The sequence below is a fragment of the Mirounga leonina genome, unplaced genomic scaffold (genome assembly GCF_011800145.1).
Source record: "Mirounga leonina isolate KUSES-001 unplaced genomic scaffold, KU_Mleo_1.0 Mir_125, whole genome shotgun sequence".
Classification (NCBI taxonomy): Eukaryota; Metazoa; Chordata; class Mammalia; order Carnivora; family Phocidae; genus Mirounga; species Mirounga leonina.
The window spans coordinates 71,341,497-71,359,796 of NW_023270305.1; the positions used below are offsets into that span (position 1 = coordinate 71,341,497).

The following is an 18,300-nucleotide window of genomic DNA, read 5'->3' on the forward strand; positions in this document are numbered from 1 at the left end:
GAAGAAGAAGAAGAAGAAGAAGAAGAAGAAGAAGAAGAAGAAGAAGAGGAAGAAGAAGAGGAAGATGAGGATGAGGGGCTCGACACAGACTGGTTAGGTTTTTTATTATGGTTCTTTGGGTTAGCAGATCTGTTCAAATCAAGCAACCTGTGTCCGTGCTTACTTGCTCTCTGTTGGCCATCCGATGGCGGGTGCCCAGCCTTCTGCCAGCCCATGGTGCCCCTCTTACTCTGCTGTGCGGGGACAGCGGCTGGTGTGGAAGAAGCAGTGCTACAGACAGACGAGGGCTGGGTCTGGGCTCTTGAATCTGCAACAAAATGTTCATCGATCTTGTTCACAGGAGCCTGAGGAACCCCAGGTTTGGGAACGCCAACGAGATGACTCTGATTAGACCTATCAGTTAAAAAGTCTTTCATTTCATCGTAATTGCCTAAAGTATTCTGGATCCGGTTGGAGAGCTCATCCCCCTTGTTCGTCTGGAGAAAAGAAAAACACAAGAAGCACCCTGTCATTAGAGAGAAGAGAAACACAGGAGACAACGGAGAGGTGCCGTGCTGGCTCACAGAGTCAGGGTTGTCACATTCAGAATGAGAGCTGGGAGATGAAATCAGAATTGTCATCTCTGAAGTCCATCCACCCTGCATCACGCCAGGACCAGGAAGCCGTTAAGAGCCTCAGACTACATCAAAAGGGAATCTATCCTCGGTGGGGTGATGCAGCTACGGAAATCAGAAAACATACCACCGTAGCTTCGCAAAACCGTCGGGATTAAGGCTTTCCAGGATTGGGGTTTCTTTTCTTTTATATAGTCCCTCTGGAAGCTTTTCTTAAAAATTTAAATTTGGCTCAAATTGTTCTGCTGCCAATTTCTAAATATATAGTGATTCTTGTCAGAAACCCAGAGTGACAGGCAGAAGAAGTCAGCATACAGCTTAAAATGAACACGGGGCTCAATGTGCAAGGAGACACCAGCCTAAACTACCCATGGTTCCGTGCAGGCCTCAGATATTAGTGAAATCTCAGAAGGTCTTTCATTTTGGAAGACAGCTTGTATCTCTGGCCTTTGGTGTAAATGAGAAACAATCCAGCAGTTTTTTTCTCATTACCCTATCAGGTAGCCTGACCGCAGTATGACCCATGTGTGGCAAATAGGTTACCCAACCTCTTTTTATTTCCGAATAGCTTAGGAAAAAAAAAAAAAAACATTACAAGTGGCATTGATTTCGAAAATCAATGCAGAAATGAAGTCTACACTATGGAAAAAAATCACAGCAAGCAGCTCTCATTATGAAGCAAAAGTTATATTTTACTGAGGGAACAGGCAGTCAAGTCGTGTGAACTGGACACCAAGATTTGTGGGAGAAGACCTCATTCTGAGTGGCTGAGCTGTCTTCCTGGGCTGAACAGGCAGAAAAGCAGCTGAAGTTTGGCTGGTTAACTCTTCCAGGAGAGACTGTCATCACAGGGGGAGAGGTACAAGTGAGGGAGAAGACGAACAACTGAAAACCATCTACCTTGTAGGGTTCACTGAAGAGGGAGTAACTCGAATTAAATGTGCCATCATCCTGCTGAGTTTCCTGATTTCTTCTTTCTCGCTCTTTCCTCCGTAACACATTTCTATCTGGTTCATAGACACTGCGTCAGGAGAAAGAGAAGAGAACAACCACATAGGAAAAAGTTAAAGGCTAAAGCCCAGTGGAACATTCACCTGAGTGCAGAAGTCTGGTTCATGGACAAATGGCCGTGATAAGGAGAAGAAGGATCAGATTAGAGCCAGTCTAATCAAGCAGTAGGAGCTTGGGTGTCTGAAAATTACATTCTTCAGGAGGAAAAAAAAAATCCTTAGGGCAAGTTCCAACCAGTACTAGACCTCTCTGCCTGATATGTAAGACGGGAAATATCTAAGCAACTTTGACAGGAGAAGACTGAAAGTAATCTTAAGGCAGACGGTAATTACAGCGGTGTGTAAATAGAAATTATGAGCCTATTTCCCCTTATGACATAGCCTCTGAGTGTTATATGGGAATGCTCCTGTTCTTGTCTTTCTTTCTTTTTTTTTTTTCTTTTGCATGGCTGTTTCTGTACTGATTCTTTCATTAACTAGCTCCCTAAAGAGCTGTTAAAACTCCATGCTGCAGTGGTTTTCACAGTTATGAGCCTTCTTCTGATCTCTGTTAATCAGTCAAGTCGTCAAACTACTACTGAATCAATTCTTCCTTCTGATATATTTGACACTATCACTCCTCCTATGAAAAATGTGCCAGGAGGAAGGGGTACAGGAAACACAGGGAGAGAGTGGAAATTGAATTACGGTGTGTCATCAAGGAGCTCAGCCTTTTTGTTAAAGAAAATTAATATCTCTTCTCCCAAAATACAATTATGAAGTGACCAGACACCAGATAACTGGGAGGACTAAGGGAGAAATAGTGCTCCTTCCCCCTCATGAGGAGAAAATAAAGGGGCTAATTCAACTACTAATAAGGAAGTGACCCATTAACTGAAGGAAATACACTTGTTTTTTCAAGCTCAGTATATAAAGAAGTCTGGCCTCGGTGGAGAACTGGCAGGTCCCTCAGAATGAGCACTGTCTTCATTTCCTAGCAGAAGCATTTGGTTTAAGTGACCTTGTTTTGCTTCGAGCTCCCACCGAGGCTAATACACAGGTGCCTGAGGGGGGAGCCAGGACAGCTGCCTACTGACTCTGGTTCTCCCATAACCAGCGACATGATGATGGAGAAGCCACACAATCTCTCTGCACCCAGTGTCTTCATTATAAAACAGGGATGTTTCATGGCGTTGTAAGGTTTGAACGTGAAGGTAATCTACAAAATGGCTTTGGAATAGCTTTAGGTGCCCAAACTCCAATGTACCGCTTTTAAATGTTAATAATGAAAGGAGCTGTGGGTTCACAGAAACGTATGAAAAGAGCGAGATTCTGTTTTGTCCTGTTTTGTTTTAGCTAAATTGCTATCCTGAGTATAAGAGAGAACATCGTGCCATGTAGCTGTAGAGGGCACAAATAAAATCATAAAATAAATACTGCTTATCCTTTGAGCTCTGCCTGGGGGGACAGAATATACTTTAAATTTGCTAAGGGGCAATGCTAAGTACGCTTCCAGCAAGGCTGTGAGAACACCTAAGGCACTTCATTTACATTTAAGATTAGGGAATGTTCAAATACCCAGAACATGTCACCTATTAGCATTTTAATTCATCTTTAGTACATTACCCAAAGTTATTAGATTGGGGAATCCAACCAGTGACCTTCACATAAATGGAGGCTACAGCCACAGCCTTACCAGCTGAGAGGCTCACAGCTCCGACTTCGCCATCACTAAGAACTCTCTGGGCGCTACGGTGATAGTGACTGGCAGAAGGGAGGCATAAGATGAAAATGACACTCTTATTCACAGAACCAGGCTTCCAGTTCAAAGAAGAGGCTATGATTGTCCTGCCCTGCTTGTGGACATTTGCAATATGAAACCCCAGCTTTCATGAACATTCCATGGATTTCAAATGGGGACTGCTCTGACAACACACGACTCATGCTGTGGATGGGCATGAAGTGAGCTTTAACAAAGAAGTAAATTCAAGTTTTACTATGAACCTGCTCACTTTGGGACCAATACCAGCATCCACAGTAAGAAAAATAAGCTTGCATTGCATGCACTGCACTTCTTCCCCTCTCCGGCACGTACGGACATCTGGGAAGCACCTACTGTGCAGAACTCCATGCACAGAGACTTCCACAAACATGCTCGCTGCCCTCAGGCAGATCAAACCAACACACACACAAGACTGGTGTGATGCATGAAGTGGCCTTATGTGACATGGAGCAGGCAGGTGGTCATTTAGGATGATTTCAGGGCTTCTGAGAGGCCCCCATGCCCAAAATAATACCTCCTGCATCGGCTGGCTGATGATTGAAATTCCACAACTAGAGAGTCATTCCTCTGGTTTAAGATGTCTTCACCCCTGTAAGAAATGTAGACACCACAAGAAGGGGAAACACTTTAACCTGATCAGCCCTTGGTATCTGAACATGCATGAGCTTGTCAGCATTTTTGCCAAAGGCCAAGGGGAAAGGGCACAGGACATCAGGGTCCAAACAGGAGGTGTAATACAAAAGGGAGGGACAATACAGAGTATAGCAATGAAAACAAATTTATAAACTCTACCTGCTTTGCCCCATGGGTTAGATGTTTAGCATTAGGCTAAAAGCCATAATCAATTAGGCAGCTATCAGACTTGCTACATTTTCAGGGTCAGGGAGTAAGAATCACTTCAAAATATGGGGAAGCTGGAGGGGAGAGGCAAGCTGCTCCTCTTTAACTAAACCTGCCTCATTCCCCAATCCATTTAAAGATAACCAAAAGCACTCCAAGACACATGCCCCTGCTGCTAAAGTTCTCTAACAAGGCTCTGCCTGCACACCCAGCCTATGCCTTCTCATACTAAGAAGGACTGAACGCCCTCAGGACCACCCACACATCACCTGCTAATAGAAATGCGCTGGCCATCTTTTATGGGACGGCCACGATGCTTGTGCTGCAGTGCCCTCCATGCCACCAGATGAAACCAGAAAGACCAAAAATGACAATCATCCCCACCTTCTCCAGAAGAGAGCAAAGGAAACCCAAAGAGAGAGCCAATACTTCTTCAATGCCTTCCCTTTGGTTTCTCTTCTCCTTCCTTGGAAGGCAGCTCTGTTGCCTTCACTGAGCATTCAATTCTCCCTAATGGTGACCCACCTGACTCCTTCTCCTTCACTAGAACCACAACCCCTACCTGTCACGTCAGGCCTTGGAAACTAAAATTAAAGCAAATGTCATTGTAGAGAAAGTCTGGACTTGCCACCCGCCATCTTTCTCTAAGCATCTGAACTCTTATCTTTTCTACCAACACTAAATGTTTTAACTCATAAAGACAGTATCTTCCCGACAGTGAGTCCACCATTCCACTAATTACCAGTGAAATCTGTGCAGGTACTTACAATTCCCGAGAGTGCCTTTCTCTTGATCTCTCACCATTAAACTCAGTCCTCTTCCCTCCTCTGCCATTCAAGCAATGTAAAGACCATGCCATTTGCTTTAGAAGCAAAGGAACCTTTCCCCTGACATGCTGGAAGTCATGTCAGCTTCCCTGGGAATGGTTGACTAAAGTTGTAGAGAATTCTGATTCCTGGCATGCCAATATATACATTAGACTCAGTAAGAGCCTCATGTTATGAGCTGTGTTATTTTGTTGTTGTTGTTACTAACAGATGGTAAAATCTCTATCATCTGTAAAGTTATTCCTTATTTCCATGAAAATTATAAGAATCACACTCCTCAAATGTATGTCACCAAATGTATTTATTTATTTTGTATGAAAGTGGAGGCAGCCAACTGCTACAGTATTATTTATTATTTATTGCAGATGCATAACATTCCCAGGAAATGAACCTTTTTAATCAACTCCCTTTAAAAGACTTATTTATTTTTAGAATAAAAAAAAAAAAAACACCCAATGAAAAATGTAGTAAAAACATTTCTGATCATTTCCCTTTATTTGTTTTTAATCTATAAAATGAGGTAAGTGTAGGGTTTAGGCCAAAGCCAATTATGCTGATTAGGTAGAATAGAATTCCAAACATGAAATTATCACCATTTCCAAAATCAATGTATTCTTGATCATATGGTAACAGTATGAAACCAAATAATAGTAATACCTTTGAGTCTGATGGCTTCTCCCTTCTACTGAGCTCAAAATACTTCACACATAGGTCCCTAAATTATCCTTACAATGTCCCTTGGAGAAAGACAAGGATGGTGGATATCACTACGGGGCTAACTTTTTTAAAGATCAAGGAACTTAGGATAAGAGTTCGATCATCAAAACAATGTCATAAAGAAGCCATCATGTAGAAGGGACAGCAATGTCAATCCATGGAAGGGGAGCGACCCAGGAGCGAAAGGTGGGCACACTTCCTAAATCCTGATGTCTACAAGCCCGCACTATCAATAAACAGTGAATATGAGCCTCATAAAAGCAAGACAGGACAAATGAGATATAGGGAAGCTAATTTGCATTCAGAGAGAACTAAAACGAAAAGTCTGGAATAAAGGCTAGGTTGTTAAAATTGTTTACAGTCCCCAAAAAAACAAAAGACAAAAATCAATTTCTTTCCACAGTCCACAAGATAAAAGGATATACTTGTAATACAGAAGAGTGGCCTAGAGCACGGATGAGTGAATTTAAAAATTATAGACTCTTAAGTAATAAGCCAGCCAGGCTGCTGGTATCACCATTTTCATCAAATCCTACCCATCTCTCAGCCTGCTCTTTTCTGCCCATGCAGCCCTACTGGGGGACAGGTGCTGGAGCTGGTGGGGCCACCTGCTCAGCGGAGCCTGGGTTGGACCCGGAAGGCCCGGCTGGCCAGGAGGGGCTGCTTTCTGCCCTCCAGCCCATCCACATGCAGCCTGTTTACATTTGAACATTCGCTGCAAACAAACCGCATTTCCCATGGAGGAAGCTTTCAGCCAAAGGTATATATAGCTAATTGCACCCCTTGACTAGAATCGTCAAAGTGTTTTCTTCTTTAAAACACACACACACACACACACTCTCTCTCTCTCTCTCTCTCTCTCTCTCTCTCTCTCTCTCTCTCTGTCCTACCTACGGGCATATCTCCAGAGTTGAGGTCTGGAAAACAAGTAAATTCAAGGAGAAGAGAGAGAACCACCTCTCACCGATCTTTTGAAGACAGTTACCATGTTCTCCATGGTTAAAAACTACTCTCCTCTTCATATAGCAGAAATACAATTCACTTCCGTGCAAAAGCATTTCCTGAAAGCCATGGTGTGAGATACAGGGGAGACAATGAGAGCTGAGACTGGCCTTTCCTGCTGCTGAGCAGCTATGGTTCAGGAGACAGGAGAAGAGGGAAGGGGCCCATTCTAAAAGAGCATGTTGACAGCAAGTGGTTGGGGCATTGCAGAAGGGAGCGCAGGGAATCCAGAGCGCTTCGTGCAGAAGACTGCCTTTGAGCTGGGTCTTGAGGAAAGGGCAGGTGGAGGACAGCGAAGGGAAGAAGAGCTTAAAAGTCCAAGATACACAAATTACTATTAAGTGGCCTTAGACAGTATTTGGAGGAGGTGACCTTTGCCCTCCCCACACCAGCCCAGTTCTTTAACCCGCTGGAATTCCACATTTCAAGTTTCATTTGCTTGGTTTGCTCCACCGCTACCCTGTCATTGCTTCCTTACCCTAAATAAGGTTATCTGACCCCTTCCTGGAGCAGGTTGGGTTTGGAGTAAATAAATGAAGGGTGGACGCAGGGAAGAATAAAAGACACCCTGTCCCTTCCTTTACAGTTTGCATCAGGACGGGCCTTGAACACCTTGACCACAGAGAAGACAATCTTCTGACACTCAGAGTCCTTGGACAAAATGCTAACCTGCCCCTGGAGTATGCACTGGCAGCCACAGGGGCAAACAGGAAGGAGAAAAGGCACTAAGTAGAGAGAAGAATGTTTCATAGAAACTCTCCTGTTCTTTGGAGCAGAAACATCAACAACTGTGTATAATTAAAGAAACTTAATCAAACACTGCAAAATTATAACAATTGCTTTAAATTTAATGAGTCAAACTAATTATCATCTCTTGTTATTTATAAAGCAAATGATAAAAGATCAGTAATCCCTTCTTCAGTCAGAGAAAAGCAAGACTGTTGAAGTATACTTGTGAATTCCTTTCTTAAGCTCCAGACAGAGCTAGGAGACTGAAAGACAGGAAGGTGGTCAGAGTGAGCAGGTGAGAGAAGCAAGTCAGACAGAGACAAGGTGGGTTGGTAAAGAGGCAAGGATCCCCCAACTGGAGTCCTTCAAGGCCCTGAACTCTTGTAGCCATGGTGCTGGTGCTGGTGCTGGGGGTGAGGGGTGAAGGGTAGGAAGGATGATGTTGGTAGGGGTGGTGAAGAGGAAGGAGGTATGGGGTGGGGGGTGATGGAGGTAATGGTGGTGATGATGGGGGTGGGGGTGGGGATGAAGGGGGTGGTGGGTGTGGCAGCAGTAAGAGGGCTTGGGGGAAGGGGGAGGGGATGGGATGTTGGGGGGTTGATAATGATGGTCATGGGGATGGTGGTCATGGGAGCGATGGTAGTGGGAAGAGTGGTAGCAGTGGGGTGGTGGTAATGGTGAGAACAATGGTGAGGCTGGTAGTTAAAGATCTGCTGAGGAGTGAGGACTGGTCAATGGTGCATATAACAAACCCTTAAATCCTGAAGAACATCACTCGGCCCTGCTCACTTATACTAGACATTCCCACACCTCTTTACTCCATTTTCCCCCAGCAGCATCATACCACTGGCTTTGCCAACAGCTTTGTAAGTATGACCCCCAATATTATTTCTACCATAGGTACCTTGGAAAAGTCAGTCCAATCTTACTTGTTTGTCTCTGATCACAAAGGTGATGTCAATCTTAATGCAGTCTTAAAAACTCTCTTTGAGAGCATTTACAGATCTCTGCCTCAGGGCTGCCAATATGTTCCATAAGAATGGGAAAAGAATTGAGGGTGGTTCGTGCCAGAATCACTCGTCCTGTACCACAGCTTTGGTGAAACTAGGAAACAGGAGTCACAAAATAATGAACGCCCACAGACAAATTTAGCCCACAAATATTCCACAGAAAAATCGGCTTTTGGGATCATCTATAACATCTTCCCAAACCCATCAGGCCCATATTAAATTTTGCTAATAACAACAACACTTTACTACTACATGCAGCCATTGCATGAAGTACTTTACATGCATTATTTCACTGAGTAGTTTTCAAAACCCCAAGAGACATTATCCCCATCTACCAGTGAAGAAACAGGAGGCTCTGAGGTTAACTAACTTGTACAAGTCTCATAGCCGGTGAGCGACAATGCTGGGGTCTGAAGCCAGGCAGTCTGGCACCAGAAACCGAATTCTTAGACCCTGCTCCGCTGGCTCCCTGGGGAACCTGCTCACTGACAGGCTTTGACAAATGGTATCCCCATCTTTTGCTAGTAAATGCCAGGCAGAAGGGTGTTAATTTTCAGATCATGACCATTTCAGTTCATTCTTCTAAGATTGGCTAAGACTCCTTGGCTGATATAAGTGTTAACTCAAGAATTCTTCTAAAACTTATGAAATGTAACAGGGATAAGCAATTCAAATGAGTTAGCACTAGCAATTAACTAATACTCCAGTCCCAGAATTCTGTATGGTGAATTCCTTAAAAATTAGGGAATACCATAATTACACTAATAAAGACATGATGCTTCTGCAATATGGTGCTGGACATTCGTCGGTTCTTTACTGATCATTTAGTGAGTCCTAACTCCATTTCTAACTCAGTGGAAATGATGACTGCTCCAACTCTCTCTTATAAATACCCTCCAGTGAGTTTTTAGAGAGATGACAGATAAATGACAGCTTTGCATTTCCAAGGGTTAAATGCTTTTCCTGAGGGATCTTAAGTCTTGATGCCATGAGAACAAGTGTCAGGTTCTAATGGAATTGTTCCATTATAAATAAACCACCAGGTTGTATGACAAGCAGCTTTCAAAGAGGCTTTTCACATAGTATAAACAGAGAAGTTAATTTGAGTTTCTTAACAGGACCCTTTTCCTTTAAAATATAAAAGTGCCTTGGGATGAAGCAATTACTCTGATTTACCATCTTCTCCTTGTTAGAATATAAAGATGCAGCAGAGCTTCACAAAAGCAGTAGTAACCTAACCAAACGAGACCCACCTTTAAAGTCCCTACTATGCTATTTCAAAGAGCTCACGTCCAGCCAGCAGCAGCTCTCTGGTGTCAATCACAGCATACATTATTAGAAGGACGCTTACTCCCAGGACTTTTCATGTTAGAGCCAATAAAGTACTTTTCCTCCACCAAATGCTCAGTTAAGTTTCATTTTTACTTTACAGCATCAGTTTCTAAACTTCCACTCCTAGGAATTTTACAGCTGTATATAGGAGGAGTCATATTTAATAGCATGCTTATGTTTTAACTATGATGCCCTTCCATACAATCCCTGTGTAGCCACTCAGGGTCGTGGATGTGATGCCTTACACCAGAGGACAGAAGGGTGCCCGAGTCCTCTCATATAACTTCCTGATATCAGTTGGGTCAGGCTTCTGGACACAGAAAGCCCTAAGACCCTGAACATTAGCCATTAAAGAAGGGCTCCTGTTCTCCCTGAATCCAACCGTTCAACTTCTTTTCCTCCCAGAACCACTAATGACATGCACTATCTGGTTGAAATGGGATTTCTGAAAAGGAGTTAAGAGTTAACTTGAGCCACTTCCATCTGTTGAACTGAATTAATTTACCTGTGAGGTACAGAACTGGCCCCAGGCTAGAATAAAAGCAAACAGAGCTAACTTTAAGGAAAGAGAAAATTAAAGGAATATGCGTGTCCTCAAATACCTTCTGGTGTCGAAGGTATCTGACAGACCAACCATTAGGGTCTACCATGGAGGAAACATAAATGGCAACTACTATAATAGACCTATTAATTTAATTTTTTTATTCTTTTTTTATTAACATATATTATTTGTTTCAGGGGTACATAGACCTATTAATTTATCTGAGAGGGAAAGAGATCCTGTTTTGAAGATGAGAATGACCTGTTTTAGTACAGAGCACTTTATCGGCTTAGCTAGAAGTCTTGGTGGGTAAAGGGAGGAGGGAAGAGGAAAATACGAAGTTAAATCCTCAGTGTCTGCATGAGAACACAGAACCACTGAGAGGATGGAGCCTCTATGTCACCAGGAATGCAGGTCTGGGGTATGAGACCTGGGCTCAGTTCCTCAGTCACAGGGAAACAGAAGCCAATGGGCAGATGCTCCCTCAACTTCCCACCCTCCAACCTTTCTCACCTCACCTGCCACCTCAGGCCTTACATCCTCCTCCCCTCCCCCCCCACTTCCTCTTTTCTCCTCCTCAGGCTGACTCTCCCACTTGGACTCTGAAGCCTATTGCCCCCAACACCACCTTCCCACAGATGCCACTTTCTCCTAATTAGTCACCATCTTGGTCTCCACTGGGTTTTTTTCATCAATTAATAAACCCATTCAAGGCCCTCCTATCTTCTAAAAAAAAATGGCAAGTCCTCCCTGAGCTGCTGTCCCCTTCTGGCTGTTGCTCTCCATCGGCCACTGTTTTCTGCAGAGCTATCCACATTTGCTGTCTCTCTCTAATTCCTGGTTTTCCTAAACCCATGTGATCTGGCTCTGCTCTTCACAGCAAGGTCACAACTTCCCCACTAGGCATTCAATGGATACTTTTCACTCCCCAACCTCCTGCACAGCTACCATTGCCTTTTGAGAAGCTTTCTTCCCTAGGCTCTATGGAAATCTATACTCATGATTCACCTCCTGCCTTTTGGGCTACTCCTGAGTGTGCTATTCATGTCTCTACTCTTCTGCTGCTCCTTTAGAGTTCATTGCCACTCAGGGTTCTGGGCAAGACCTTGTGTCTAGGCCGGGTCTCCTTTCATGTGACAGTCTTCCTGGAGATGTCATTCATTCTTTGCCTTCAGGTGCCATCTTTATATTAGTGACATGCAAGGCTCCAAGACCAAATCTCTCCTCTAGGCTCCAGACCCAATTATGCAACTATCCACCTGATCTTCTCAAGTCATATGTCCCACAGTTACACAGAGCCCAGCAAGTCTACACATAGCTTATCACCACTCCCTGACCCCAGCCTCTGCCTCCACTCTGTTGCCTATGTTGGTGGATGGCACCACTACCCACATAGTTGCTTGGGTCAGAAACAAGGGCAACCAGTCAATCCCTCAGTCCTGTCAATATCACTCATATCTGTCCAACTGTCTTTTTCCTTCTCCACCGCCACCTCCTCAGTCTGCGTCACCAGTGGCTCTCTCCTAATCCTTCACAGTGCCTCCTACAGGGCCTCCCAGTTGTTCTTCCTGTCATTTGCCCTTCCACAGTGAAGTGGTGTTTCCTAAAATAGCAGTTTGATCATGTCACTGTATGCTCCACCCTCCCTTGGACAGAATCCAAATCTGGCATCCATGACCCTGCAGGGCCTGGTCCCTGCTTATCTCTCCAATGTCAGCTCAGAGCTCCCCCAATCTCTACATTATGGCCTCTCTTAGAGCCCAGGAGTATGCTCTCCTCCTGATTCTGAAGGTCTCAATTTAGTGATGCTTCCCTCTCAAAAACATTCCCTGACGCCCTCAACAGACCCAAGTCCTGACCTATGTCCTACATAGAACCCTATACTCTCCCTCTAATCACTTTTCTTACATGAATTATCTGAATCCTCCATTAAATGTTCAGCTCCCCAGAAGAGGACCTGTGTTGACTTTCTGTAAATACTTTCTGTATTCTCAGCACCTAGAACACTGCCTGGCATGGAGGAGGTGCTGAAAATAATACTCCAAGTACTTTAAAAATACATGGTAAATGATTTTTAAAATTTTTTCTCATTCCTTTTCAAAATTTAGCATATATACATATATATACCACAATTTGAACAAACAGGATAAAAATCCATTCAAAGCCTGGGTCTTAAAATGTTCTTTGTGGTTGTAGAGTATAACAATGGGAATCAAATTAATAATAATACTGAGCAACTGTTTGGTGCTGGAAAGTGTGTAAAGAAAGTTCTGTTATTTTATTATCCCTCTCAACAAACTGTTATGTAGCCCTTATTTACGAAAAACACAGAATTTTAATAAATGAACATGCAAATATAAAAATGAAACAAAATCTGTGCCATAAATATTCTTCTGTTCATTTTACAGATAAATGCCTGTCTTCAATGGAGAAATGAGGCTTAGAAAATTTAAATTAGTTGCCTAAGCAGTAACCTTGTTAGAATTAAAATTCTAAGTTCCACAGAAGTTCTGGATATTAAAAACAATTGAAGTGTTTAAAAATATATTTTTATTCAAAAAAAATTTAATTAACACTTACTATATACAAAATGCCTGCTAGACATGAAAAAATACCCATTCTTGAGGACATTTCTCTAACTTACCATGGTGAAAGCTCTATAATTGATTAAGTTTGAGCTAGAGGAAGATGTTAAAATTATGAATTATTTGAACTCTATAGTTCTATAATTCATTAGGTGCTAGTGACAGTAAAGATGATTAATTCTAAATATCTGTATAACAGAGTGTCAGAAAACCTAGGGGTCTTCCTAAGGCTGATGGATCATTCACAAGTTCCCAATTTTAATTAGACATGTAATCTATCATAAAAATATTTTATTAGATCCCTAGAACATTAGAAATATTATATATTAAGGGGCTGCCTGCACATGATGATAATTATCACAGTTCTTTAAGAAATGTTATAAAGAGGACACTCATACATATTCTGCCAACATATTTGCTTCATGTTATCTTAAAATACCCTCCTCCCCTTCTCCTTTCCTCTATTCCGTCACTCCTTACTCTTTCTGTCTTTTTTAATGTGTCTAATATACAACCATACACAAGAGAGTAAATCCAATGTTACAGGCAATATAGGTGGCGGCTCTGTGCCATTAAGATAAACTTATTGTGAAGAATGTCTAAGAGAAGGTTCTTCTTTCTCAAAATGCTGTGCCCAGAACAAGGTTGGGAAGTTAGGGGCACATACTAGAGGGAGAGACAGGAGAAGAAACATTTGACTTCTCTCTTCATCTTTGATCTCTGGCAATTCAAAATCAATTAGCCTTCTGCTGAGTTAGCAGGACGATTTCATTCTGTGGGCTTCCATCTTGATTGCCCAGCTTTCAGAGTGCCTAAGGGTCTCCTTCCACTAGATTGCAGTGTCCACACCTCTCAGAATTAGCTGAGGACAATCCCTGGCTTACATTAGGCACTCAGTTACCATTTGTTGAATGAATGGATGGATGGCTGAATTGCCAACATTCATCTTCACTCAACCCCTCTTTTCATTGAATAACCAGTAAGGATAGGCACTACTGTGAGTAGATTTATCTGGTCTTCCCAGGACAGTAAAGCATATGCTATGACACATAAAGGCCTTTCAGATACATTCTGAAAGCAGCAGCCTCAAAGAGTTGATAAAGCTACGTTTTACCAAATAATTCTTTAAATGACTGGCATAAAGAGACATGGAAATGTCATATTGTCCCTTTGGAATTAAAAGTATACATGCATTAATAGAAGATACTGTAATATCTCAATGGGAAACCTACCTGGAAATCACTGAACTTAAAGCTTGCTTGAATAAAAAGCTAGTGATTCAGAGTCAACTTGGAATGATATAAAAGGGAAGACCTAGCAAAGCATCCCACTGAACAAGAACATTTCCTACCACTGGGCCTATAACATCCAAGGACCCTCCACTACTTTCAAAGATATTAATATTAGGCCAAGAATGAGGAGACCCACGTAAGGTCTAGCCATAGACAAGTTAGGAGACACTGCATGCCTTAGCAGGGTTAATAAAACCAATCCATTCACTGATCACTGGTTGTAAGAAGCAAATGAAGTCATGAACACAGAATTCTTTGAAAATGTTAAAGTGCTCTGCCGAGGTAAAATATTATTAATGCCTGGAGAGAGGTGATTAAAATACCCACTATGCAGAAAGAAATACCACTCCTTATCTATCTCAGGCTGTCATTAAATACTGACTTTGACCTGGGGATTTCATATTTAGTAATATACCATTCATATTTAGGATGTCACTGCAGCATTATTTAAACTGCAAAACAAAAACAAATTTAAAGTCAATTCAATATCATTCTTAGGAGACTGGTTAACAAATTATGCTGTTTCATACAATGGGAGACTATGTAGCCATTGGATGGAGGGGATCTAATAGTACAGACATGGAAAAATATCCAAGACATACATATTAAGTGGAAAGAATAAGCTGTAGAAGAGCATAGATGATACAATCTCTTTTACATAAAATAACATGTGTGCTTTTACAGACATTTGAAAATCTTAAAATACTTATCTCTGAAGTGAACGATGAAGTGGCAGGGGGTGGGAAGGAATTTATATTCTTCTGTCTAGCTTGGACGTTTTACAAGCACATTACTTTTTTAATACAAAGCATATTTTTAAAATATTGACAGTGTTAAGTTTTAATTTGTTTCTCCCTTCTGAACTATCTATAAACATGCAAAATATAAAATTAAGGCAATGATTAGTAAACAGAGCACAGGTTTATATGCAACACTCTACTGGGATCCTGGCTCTCCCTACCAGGCCAGGCTCTGTCCCCCCTCCCCCCTCATTCCTCCTCCCCAAGGATGAACTGAACAGATCTCTCCACAAACCTAACCTGTAGACTTTAATCCAACCAAACTCCATGTTGATCAAAGCCTTTCTGAATCTGTCACTGATTCCCCTGTACTTAAGCATGCCAAACAAACAAAAAAATCACCGTATTCATCCTGTTTGCATCTACACTGATATTATCTGAGTTTCAGACAAATAATCTGCATAATTCCCAGGGATAACTCAGAAGACACCAGGTCATATCAAACCAGGTCTGGAAACATCTCTTTATAAACTCAACTTGCCTACTTCTCCAGAGAAATACAGAACCTCAATAGGACAAACCTGGGTATAGAGGCGACAAACCTGGGTACGGAGGTGTCTGAGACTTTCAGTTTATAGGAGGATAACAATTTACCTCAAAAAGGGTTTCCTGAATTGCCAAAGCCCTTCAGAAACTCTGAATTCTGCTCTCCTGGCTACAAATTGGTTAACTGTCCATTCTGTTCCCTCATCCGCACCACCCCCCTTCTTAATCTCTCCCCCCATATAATTTCATCAGTACTCTTGGTTTTTTGTGTCAGACTGTCTCCTTAGCTCTCATCTAGTCTAATTTTGTTTGCTTTTGAGAAATAGTATTTACTGTATTAATTTTTTTCAAGTTAGTATGTAATAATGTTGGAATTTTAGATAAAATGCATTGTTCTTCAGATTATAATATGCATTTCCTCTGTTTCAAATATTTATATTTTAAAAAGTTGTTTAGTATTTACATCTCATAAAATAAGGAAATTACCATTAATAAATGCAACATCTCTTAATATTAGGCATATTATACATTCTTAAACATTAAAGGCTATGACTAATAGCATCTTCTTATACTATTCTTATACTAGGAAAATATTGGTAATTCTGCAAATTCAATGTGCCATTTTCTATCCATGTCAATTATTTTATTAGCACGTTAAATTCACAAGAGAAAGAATAATAAATTTGTAACAACTGCACATCCTCACTAATAAAGAAATGCAGAGCAAATCAAAGCGAAACCATTTTTACCTACCCAATTAGAAAAAAATTTTTAAGTGAGTTGGAAAATTTATATTCAGTCCTGGTAAGTGCTGGGTGACAGTGGTATCTCCCATGTGGCTGGAGGGAGCCTAGATCAGAACCAGGTTCCTGAAAACAGTTCTGCATTTTGTAATTCCGTATTCAGAACCTTTAAAAAGAATCTTTTAGAGGCGCCTGGGTGGCTCAGTCGTTAAGCGTCTGCCTTCGGCTCAGATCATGAGCCCAAGGTCCTGGGATCGAGCCCTCATCCGGCTCCCTGCTCAGCGGGAAGCCTGCTTCTCCCTCTCCCACTCCCCCTGCTTGCGTTCCCTCTCTCACTGTGTCTCTGTCAAATAAATAAACAAAATATTTTAAAAAAATAAAATAAAACGAATCTTTTACCTTGCTAATCTCCTCTTAGGAATCTGTTCAAAGGAAATTGTCAGAAATGAAGAGATTTATGCAGATGAAATTTCATCCAAGAACTGTATATAAGAGGGGAAACTACAAGCAACCTGATGTGCAATAATCAGAAAATAATTAAATCATTATTTACTGTAGCCATTAAAACTCATGTATTTCAATAATACCTAATGACACAGGAAATACTCATAATGTAATGTTAAAGAAAAAAAACAGGATAAAAATTACATAAGCAAATGATCAAAGTTTGTTAAAATTATACAAAAGTGTATGTGTGTGTGCACATACACACACATATACATAGAAAAAAATCTAAGAGAATACCAAGATGTTAATGCTGGCTATTCCTGAGAAATAGAAGAAATAAAACTTTCTTTTTCCTTTGTTTTTGTTTGGTGTGTTTGATTCTTCGCACACTTCGTACAGATTAGGATGGCAGCTCTAAGACGCAGACAATAACCAGTGTCGGCGAGGATGTGGAGACACTGGAGCCCTGTGCACACTTCGGTGGGAATGTAAAATGTGCAGCTGTATTAGAAAACAGTATGGCAGTTCCTCAAAAAGCTAAACATAGAATTACAATAGGACTTAACAATCCTACTTCTGGCATATGTCCAGAAGAATTGAAGGCAAGGTCTCAAAGAGGTATCTGTATATCCATGTTCAGAGCAGCGTTATTTGTAACACCCAAGAGGTGGAAGCAACCTAAGTGACCAATGAATGGATAAACAAACTGTGGTTTACACATATGATGGAATATATTCAGCCTTATTAGGAAGGAACTTCTGACACTTGACATATACTACAATCTTATCGGCTAAACTGTGTCCTTCCTAAATTCCTACAGTGAAGCCCTAAGCCCCAGTACCTCAGAATGTGACTGCACGTGGAGGCAGGGACTCTAATGAGGCGATTCAGTTGCAATGACTCATTAGGGTGGGTCCGAATTCAATCTGACTGGTGTCCTTCCAAGAAAAGGAAATTTGGACTTACCAGGGAGACACCAGGCACATCTGTGCACAGAGAAAAGACCATGTGAAGAGGCGGAAAGACAGAAGCCATCTGCAAGCTGAGGAGAGAGGCTTCAGAACAAACCAAACCTGCTGACTCTTTGATCCTGGAATTCCAGCCTTGTGGGAAAATAAATTTCTGCTGTTTAAGCCATCCCATCTGTGGTATTTTGTTCTATAATCCTATCAAACTAGTATATACAACATGGACAGACCTTGAGGATATTATGCTAAGTGAATGAGCCAATCATAAAGAGACAAATACTGTATGATTTCACTTATATGAAGCACATAGAGCAGGCAAATTCAGAGACAGAAAGCAGAAGGTGGTTGCCAAAGGCGGGGGGGCGGAGGGGGAGAGACAAATGGCGAACTGTTTAATGGACAGAGAGTTTCAGTTTTGCAAGATGACAACAGCTCTAGAGATTTGCTGCATTTAACACTACTGAACTGTACACTTAAAAATGGTTAAAATGGTAAATTTTATGTTGCATGTATTTTACTATAATTTAAGACAAAAGAAATAAAGTAGCAATCTGAGTTAAAAATTATTTAACAATTATAAATGTTATACATATTT

At 41.5% G+C, this 18,300-nt stretch overlaps 1 protein-coding gene across 1 annotated transcript in view; it reads right to left on the reverse strand.

Annotated features, from left to right (window-relative positions):
• The window catches only part of AFF3 (AF4/FMR2 family member 3), a 523,007-nt gene that overhangs the window by 431,226 nt on the left and 73,481 nt on the right, over positions 1-18,300 (reverse strand). Inside the window, exons 2-3 of the mRNA XM_035001779.1 lie at positions 1,515-1,635; positions 164-476 (exon numbers count right to left, since the gene is read on the reverse strand). Of these exons, the coding sequence (XP_034857670.1) occupies positions 164-476; positions 1,515-1,635 (434 nt within the window). The remainder of the gene's footprint in view (positions 1-163; positions 477-1,514; positions 1,636-18,300) is intronic.